The 8,193-nt window shown below is 53.6% G+C and overlaps 2 protein-coding genes across 2 annotated transcripts; one reads left to right on the plus strand and one right to left on the minus strand.

Moving 5' to 3' along the window:
* Window positions 1-785: 785 nt before the first annotated feature.
* Window positions 786-5,386, minus strand: CDCA8 (cell division cycle associated 8). The gene is made up of 10 exons (XM_038160700.1): window positions 5,171-5,386; window positions 4,940-5,068; window positions 4,652-4,692; window positions 4,106-4,181; window positions 3,649-3,779; window positions 3,295-3,368; window positions 2,883-2,981; window positions 1,924-2,050; window positions 1,295-1,381; window positions 786-987 (listed from the first exon to the last, which is right to left on the minus strand). The coding sequence occupies exons 1-10, from the start codon at window positions 5,250-5,252 to the stop codon at window positions 931-933; spliced, it is 903 nt and encodes a 300-aa protein (XP_038016628.1). The 5' UTR covers window positions 5,253-5,386; the 3' UTR covers window positions 786-930.
* A 644-nt stretch (window positions 5,387-6,030) lies between these two features.
* Window positions 6,031-7,927, plus strand: C23H1orf109 (chromosome 23 C1orf109 homolog). Its single transcript, XM_038160701.1, has 4 exons — window positions 6,031-6,314; window positions 6,381-6,563; window positions 7,012-7,133; window positions 7,469-7,927. Exons 1-4 carry the CDS (start codon window positions 6,046-6,048, stop codon window positions 7,534-7,536), a joined length of 642 nt encoding a protein of 213 aa, XP_038016629.1. The 5' UTR covers window positions 6,031-6,045; the 3' UTR covers window positions 7,537-7,927.
* The last annotated feature ends 266 nt before the right edge of the window (window positions 7,928-8,193 follow it).

The following is an 8,193-nucleotide window of genomic DNA, read 5'->3' on the forward strand; positions in this document are numbered from 1 at the left end:
GATTGCAGCTAGAGCTTTTAAATCAGCCAGTGTTGATTGAAAAGAATTCTCTAGGCAAGTTAAAAATTCCAGTTAATTTTGTTTTCCTGGTAAAGGTGTAGTTAAAGCAGAATCTCAACTTACACATTCATAAACATCCATTTACAGCTCAACTAATTGATGCCTTTAATTAATATGTGCACAGCAGAGCAAGGCAGGTGGAGGTGTAGCTGAGTGGGATATATTATTGCCACCTGCAGTTCAGACTTAGAATCTGCTAAAACCTCTCAAAGAGAGTTTTCCACAGCCATGGTAGATGAGTTTTCCAAATCCACGAGGTTTTCCCTACAATAAAGTGCTTGCTCTCCAAAGGAAATTCATGTATAAATGCTGTTCTATAAGCTTTCTCCCATGCCACACCCTGCAGCCAAGAGCTCTGATTACAGTTCATCTCTCTTTTAGCCATGCTGCAGGCCTGGTTTGGCCAAAAGTAGAACTTTTTAAATATAGGAAATGTTTCAGAGTCTCAGCATCCTTGTTTATAGCCCTATAAAGAGGCTTAACTCAAAGACAAAGAGGCAGCTTTGGAAAGGACAGTGCACCAGCTAACAAGGAAACAGGGATTTTTCTAGAAAGAGAAAATTCTAGACAAAGTTAGAGAGAGAAGCAGAGTTCTTTACTCTGAACATGGCTCTTAACATGAGTCACCAGGCTTTCTGCCCACTTGCTAAACTTCAAGCCCAAGAGAGCAGTCTCATGGTTTCAACCTTAAAGGAAATAAAAAATAAGGGACATTTTTTCTCTCCAACTTCATTTTATTTCTTTCCAAAGTTCAATTAATTTTTCTCCCATTACATATCATAGGTAAAATAACTGCTTTTTAGCTTCCATTCTGTAGGTCAATAAAAGGAATATACAAATTAAAACAAGAACTACAGAGGGACATCTTGCTCACTGACTTCCATCTTGGGCCATTTTTGCCTCGTTGCAAGCCTGTGTGAGACAAACCTGGAAGGAAAGAGAAATCCATCAGTACTAAGAGACACCTGCAGCTCCAGCCTAAAGCACAACTTTGTTTTTCAGAGCAGTGACAACAGCTCTTTTCCCACTGTGTACTGAGCCAGAGGTGATGTAAAGCTCCTGCTTCTCCCTTCCCTGCTCCACGCTGCTTCTTCACTTCTGACACCAGCCAAAATTGAAAACAAGGGGCCAGGGGGAAACAAGGAGTTTCTGCTGCAGCTCAATCATCCCCTGACTGATGACAGAGGGACAGCACTGCCTTACAGCCATGGCTGACAACAACACCCAGACTTACTGACAGCTTCTGCATGAGCCCTTGGGCCTTGGGGTTCAGCTGAAGGAAATTCTTCTTGGTCAAATCCTTTTCTGTCAAACGTATGCTCTGTGGAGACAAACCCAAATCTCAGGTTTTCTGTCTGGCCAGCTGCAGCAACTGGAGACAGTAAAAAAGTTAAATAAAATAAAAGAGATTAGGATCTAAGTATAGACAGGCAGAGAACTACATTCAGCTGGAACAGCAGCTCATCTCTCACCTTTCCTGCAGTGCATTAATGCATTACTGGCTGTGGTGGTTTTAAACAGCTTGATTTGAGGTGAGGGGGGATAAAGCCAGGGAATGAATGAATTTTTTGTGGGTGCAGTGGCATTCAGCCAGCATCAAACCCACTACACTGCAGGCACTACTGCTGCTTTAAGTGCTTTAAAGTGAATACACAGTGAAACATCCTCCTGTTCTGTTTCAACCAGCTCCAGCAGGCCCCATTTCTGGCCAAGAATCTCTTCAGGTTTGTTTTAAGCTCAATCAACCCCTCGGATGAACTGCAGCAGCACAGCTAAAGAGACAAGAGGGGATGAACCCAAGCAGGCGAGGCTCCCAGAGGTGCCTGTGCACCCCTGCCTGAGCAGTGAAGGGTCAGGATTTACCTCTCCCCCGCCGAGGGGCAGGGTGAGGATGACGTCCTCGGGCTCGGCGAGGGGGCTGCCCTTGGCAGAGAAGGTGTAAACGCGCTCGTTGATGGCAGGCGTGCGCAGCCCCGGCGTCTTGAACACCCTGCAACGAGACACGAGTGACTGAGGCTGGCTCACAGCACTTCCAGCCCAGCAAGAGCCTCAATGGGGGATGTGGGACTCCAGGCAGCTCTGCAAAATGCAGCTTATCACATCCAAAACGTTACAGCAGTCCAGGGTCGTGGGTGACAGAGCCTGTGCCTACAGCTGGCAGCTCCAGCAGGCCTGGAGACCCTGAGTTTAGGTTACAATGCATTATGTACTTTTCTTTAGGTTACAATGCATTATGTACTTTACTGAGCATCTCAATACAGAAGAACCAATCTATACCTTAACTTTTATCTCTAGCCTGTCATAACTACTATAATTACCATATTCATGTTGCTGTTCTCCAATCACTAAAAGTCAGTACATTACATTTTAAGCTAGAAGTTGGTTTTCAGTTTTCTTGCAGTAAAAAATTGAGACCTTTTTTCTACTTGCAGCATTGGCAGGCTTGTTTGCCTGTGTGATCTTTCTGCTTGGTAAAAACATCTCCTGTTTAAAGTGAGTTTATCCTTTGCTCTAAGCCAAAAAAAACCCTTCTAACTAACACAGCCTTTGCCTCCTTGGTTATCCAGTAAGACTGGCTCAGCAATTCTTTTCTTCTATATCAAAACTTGCTTTCATTTCTATTCCTTCTTCAAATTCTACATTCAAAAATCTTTCTGCCAAGCACACATATCTGTGAGACTTTCTTGTTAAACTTTCATCCTTCCCAACATAGTCCAAGCCTTTCATTTCATGTCCAAAAAGGCTGTGCTGTAAACAGATGGCACGAAGCAGTTTGGATCAGAGGTAGAAGGGAAATACATTTGTTTTCTCTGTTAACAAACCTGGGATCAAATCTGGGTGTAACCACGGAGGTGCCTCCCCGAGCACACATATCAACCATTCTGCCAGTAGCTGGAGTGATGAAGCTGTTTTTGCTGGATCTGTTAAAGGGAAACAAACATCTGCACATAACATGACCTCTAACAAGGGCACAGGCACTTGTCAAAGGCTTGAGGAAGGTGACCACCACTAAACCCAGGGATTACTACTAACCAGTGACCCCAAACCTGGGGACAGCTTGTTCTCTCAGGACAGGCAGTTGTCCCTCTGTCATCCCCATCAATTTTGCCCGGTAGCACGGCACAACTCTCCCCCCACCATTACTGAACCAAAGCCCATCCCACCAAAGAGAGATATTTGTATTTGCACTCTCACTCCCCATTCCTAGAGAGGAGACAGAGACATCCCCATTACCTCTTGCTCATGCCCTTCACTGTCGCTGAGGGGGGTCTTCTGGCCACGGGTGGTTTTTTGGTGGATGCCTTCACCTGAAGCACACATCACTCACTAGATCAGTCACTGCCCTCTCGTGGGACAGCTGAGTCCACACAAACAGAGGCTTCCACACAAAATGCTCAGCCCCTTTCCATGCCACAAGAGCCCAGAACAAACACCATTCAAGCCTTTGGGACCCTCCCCCGTTGCCAGGACTCTCTGGAAGCAACAGCTGTGTGTGTCCCCCTCAGAGCAACGTGGGCACCCCAGTCATCAGCTCAGTCAGGAACTCCTATCCTGAGAACAACGGCACCCCAGAGAGCAGCTATTCACCTTGGCAGTCCTTGCATCCCCACTGTCAGCCTCTGAAGGACACTGGCTGGCAAGTCGAGATCTCTTCTGCCGTGGAAGGGATGGAGGCTCTGCTTCCTCATCAGCTTCAACGCTCCTTTTGATTTTACTCACTAGAAAGAGCAAGTATTATTTAACTAAATAATGACTTTTAAATAATAACAGGGAAGGCAAACAGCTACAAGCAGTTTTGCCAACAATTTACTTCAGGTACCAAAATTCCAATACAATCCTAATGGTTGCCAAAGCACTACTTCAAATTATTTTGAATGTTTTAATGAAATTAATTAGAGGCACTGCAGGTACTGGGGATAAAAGTAGGATTATTTTCCTGGTTTAAACATACTGAGGGATGTGAGCAAGAACTGAATTATTATCCAGATTAAGTAACTACAACATGCTCCCACCTCACCAATGACGGCACAGTGCTCAGACTCACCCTTCTCAGCAACATCCAGCAGGGGATCAAGGACTTCTGCGCTCAGCCTGCGGACTTTTGTTATTTCCATGTCTGCCTGAAATTACAAACACTTGTGGCACCATTGGGATTGTTGGCAGCTCAATGTTTACCTAAGTCGAAGTTGTAGGGCAAACTCTTAATAATTTTACAGCCAGATGAGCTCCATGTTTGCTGTTGTGATCAAACTGGGCCCTTTTGTGCATCTCTGCCCCCCCTGGGACTCAGGGCCTGGCTGGCAGCTGCAGGTGTGCCATGCCTACACCCTGCTGCTCAGCCAGCTTGGCGATGCTGTCTCAGGGATTTGGGAGCACTATCTAGCAGATGAGGAAAGATCAACAGGGAGGAGCAGCACCACGTAAACCCAACCTGTGATACAACAGGCCTCTCTTATTGTTGAATTTTAAAGAAACATTTATGAAAATATTGATGTAACTGTTTCTCTTGCAATGCTCCACCACACTATTCCAGCGTGAGGAGCAGAGTGGGATGGCTCCAGAGAGCTTTATGCTTGTTCTGGCTACCTACCTTAGCCACGTCCTCTGGCGTGTTTTCAGTTCTTGCTAGAGCTAGAAAGAAAACGTATCAAGATACATCAGGACGTGTCGGGGACACTCACACAGCACAGCAGGGCTGTCACCATGGGGGTGCAAAACCCAGCACAAACCAGTTTCCAGAAGCAGCACCCACGGGCAGCCCAGGGGATCCTTCCCTGGGAATCGCAGAGCGGATCCCAGCCCCTCCCTTACACCCGGGGTTTATTATTATCTGCGGGGGAAGGGTCCCTCAGCCCAGCACCCCGGCCCCGCTGCGCACCGAAGAACTCCAGCCAGTTCATCTCGCGGATCTCGGGCGGCAGCCGCAGGATGGCCATGTCGTACATGTGCTCCACTTCTTGCACCATGCGCTCCCCGTCCGCCTCGATCCGCCGCAGCCGCCGCTCCACTGCGGGGAGAGCGCCCGGCGTTAGCCCTGCCCGCGGCCCGGGCCCCTCTCCTCCCCGCGGGCTCCTTCCCCCTGCCCTACCACCTTCTCTCCCTGCCCTACCTTCTCTGTCGAAGTCCTGCAGGAACGCCTCCATTTTCCGGCGGCGGGCGCTGGCGTTGCCCTTCTTCTTGGCGGGAGCCATGGCGGGGTCTCTCTCCGGTAGGCTCGGCGGGGCTCTGCAGGGTTTCTCTCCCCGGCAGGGTTCTCGTTCTCGCTCCGTCGGGCTCACTCCGGTAGGTTCTGCAGACTCTTCCCACGGCGGGCTCTCTCTCACTCTCTCTCCGGCGGGCTCTCCCCACAGCGGGTTCTCGCTCTCCGGTAGGTCCTACAGGCCTCTCTCCGGCGGGCTCTCTCTCCGGTAGTCTCTGCAGGGCCTCTCTCCGGTGGGCTCTCTCCCCGCTGAGCCCTGCAGGGTCTCTCCCCACAGCAGATTCTCTCTCCCCGCTGGGCTCTTTCCCCAGTAAGCTGGGCAGTCTCTCCCCACAGCCAGCTCTCTCTCCAGCAGGTTCTACAGTCTCTCCCCACAGCGGGTTCTCTCTCTCTCCGGTAGGTTCCGCAGAGTCTCTCCTCACAGCAGATTCTCTCTCCGCTAGGCCCTGCAGGGTCTCTCCTCAGCAGATTCTCTCTCTCCGGTAGGTTCTGCAGTCTCTCCCCACAGCGGGCTCTCTCTCTCTCTCTCTCCGCTGGGCCCTGCAGGGTCTCTCCCCACAGCAGATCCTCTCTCCGGTAGGCTCCGCAGGGTCTCTCCCCACAGCAGATTCTCTCTCCAGCAGGTTCTACAGTCTCTCCCGGCGGGTTCTCTCTCTCCGGTAGGTTCCGCAGGGTCTCTCCTCAGCGCGGGCTCGCTCCTTTAAACGCAACCGCCGCCCCAGCCGGCCAATGGCGGCGCGGCGCGGCCCGATGACGCACGAGAGCGGCGCCGGGCGCTGACGGCGATGATGGCGGCGCCCATGGCGGCGGCCGTGGCCGCGCTCCGGGCCTGGGCGGAGGCGGCGGCGCGGGCGGAGGCGGCGGCGCGGGCGGCTCTGGCAGCCGCGACCCCGCTGCTGGGCGCGCTGGCCGCGCTGGCGGCGCAGATGCGGGCGGCGCGGCGGCTGCCGTGGGACGCGACGCCGCTCGGCGCCTTCCCGGAGCTGCGGGCGCGGCTGTGGCGGAAGCAGCGCGGCGCGGCCGAGGCGCTGCTGGAGCAGCTTGGCGAGCGGCGGTGAGCGGGCGGCCGGGGCCGGGCGGGCAGGGGGCGAGGGCCCGGCTGACCCCGCTGTGCCGGCAGGGAGGAGCTCCGGGCCGTGCGGGACGCCGTGGGGGCGGCCGGCAGCGCGGTGCTGCGGCTCTTGGAGCAGCGGGGCCCGGCCGAGCTGGGGCTGGCGGCGCTTCTGCGGCGTGGGCCGCGCTGCCCCTCGCTGGCCGACGTGCTGGAGGGGCTGCAGGACGTGGAACGCTACTACCGGCACCTGTATCCTGCTGGGGCTGTCAGGGCAGCGCTGGGGGTCTCTGGGCAACGCTGGAGGGGTCTCTGGGCAGCGCTGGGGGTCTCTGGGCAGTGCTGGGGCTGTCAGGGCAGCGCTGGAGGGGACTCTGGGCAGCGCTGGAGGGGGCTCTGGGCAGCGCTGGGGGTCTCTGGGCAGCGCTGGGGGTGTCAGGGCAGCGCTGGGGGGGTGTCAGGGCAGCGTTGGGGGTGTCAGGGCAGCACTGGAGGGGGCTCTGGGCAGCGTTGGGGGTGTCAGGGCAGCGCTGGGGGTGTCAGGGCAGCGCTGGAGGGGTCTCTGGGCAGTGCTGGGGGTGTCAGGGCAGCGCTGGGGGTGTCAGGGCAGCGCTGGAGGGGGTTCTGGGCAGTGCTGGAGGGGGCTCTGGGCAGCGCTGGGGGGTCTGGTTTGTCCGTGTTGTCCTTAGCAGGCACAAAGGTACTTGGAGAGCAAGCTGCTCCTGCAGCGCCTCAGCCTGGACAGCCTGGCAGACGTGGAAGCCCTGCCGCAGTCCTGGGAGAGGATTTTGGAGCGTTACAAAGATGATGATGTCGTTCAAGGTAGTTCTGTGTGCAGAGAGACAGGGGTGTTTCCCAGGGCTCCGTGCTGATGTCCCCTGGGGACAGGCCTGGCCCTGCTGGCTCTGCTGGTCTCTGCAGCAGTGGGTGACCCTGCTCTGAGGTCTGTGTCAGCTTCAGGTGAAAGTACCATCACCTGGGCACAGCTGGGAGCAGCATCCTCCCTCACGGTGTGGCAAGGGCTCAGAGATCTGTTTCACTGCTCATCAGTTCTACCCACACTTTTTTTTATTGCTTTTAGAATCAAGTTTTTGGGAGTACAGAATACAGGTAAAGCACACTCAGCTGACAGAGTTGTTGTTTTCTCTCTGTCTCAGATACACTCCTGAAGGTCTCGCTGTTCCTGGAGAACCATCATGAGGTGAGCTGCTCCCCTGGCTCCTGACAGGGCAGCAGGGACTGGCACTGACCAGCTTCAGCCGTGCTCTGCCGTGCTGCGAAGGGGATGAGGAACTGAGGGAGCTCTCCTGAACGAGTTGAGTCTTGTCCTCAGCATGAAATGCTTGAACTGTACCGTTTTCAAGTGGAAACAGCCTTGGTCTGTGAAGAAGAGGCTGAGCCCAAAAAGCTGTGAGGATAGAAGGGAGTCACCTCCAGCTGTGGAACTTGTCCTTTCCCTCTTCTGACACGCCTGTTTTGTGTCCTGGTGAAAATGTTGATACTTGCATGAGGTGCTGCAGATGTGTGGGTGTAATAGAGTCCTTCAGGCTGCTGCCATGAAAGATTGTTGGGCTCTGTCCTTACAAATAAAGAAAACGTGTCAGATTAGGGTTTAGGAACAGTGCTCACCTCATGCCTTCGAGCAGCGTGTTTGCATTCATCCCACCTGGGCGTGGAGGAGGAAGGAAGCACATCTGGCTTGAAAATGTCATTATGCAGGTGCTGGATGCCTGAGTTCTGACACGGGCAGCTTCAAGGGTGAGCAGTACACTGCTCTGTTACCACTGAAATCAGCCTTAAAGTATCACTGGTAGCCACTGCTGACAGTTCAGGGACACCTTTTGTTGGCCTTGGCAGTGCTCCTCTGAACATTCCCAGGAAG

Source organism: Motacilla alba, chromosome 23, assembly GCF_015832195.1.
Source record: "Motacilla alba alba isolate MOTALB_02 chromosome 23, Motacilla_alba_V1.0_pri, whole genome shotgun sequence".
NCBI classification, from domain to species: Eukaryota; Metazoa; Chordata; class Aves; order Passeriformes; family Motacillidae; genus Motacilla; species Motacilla alba.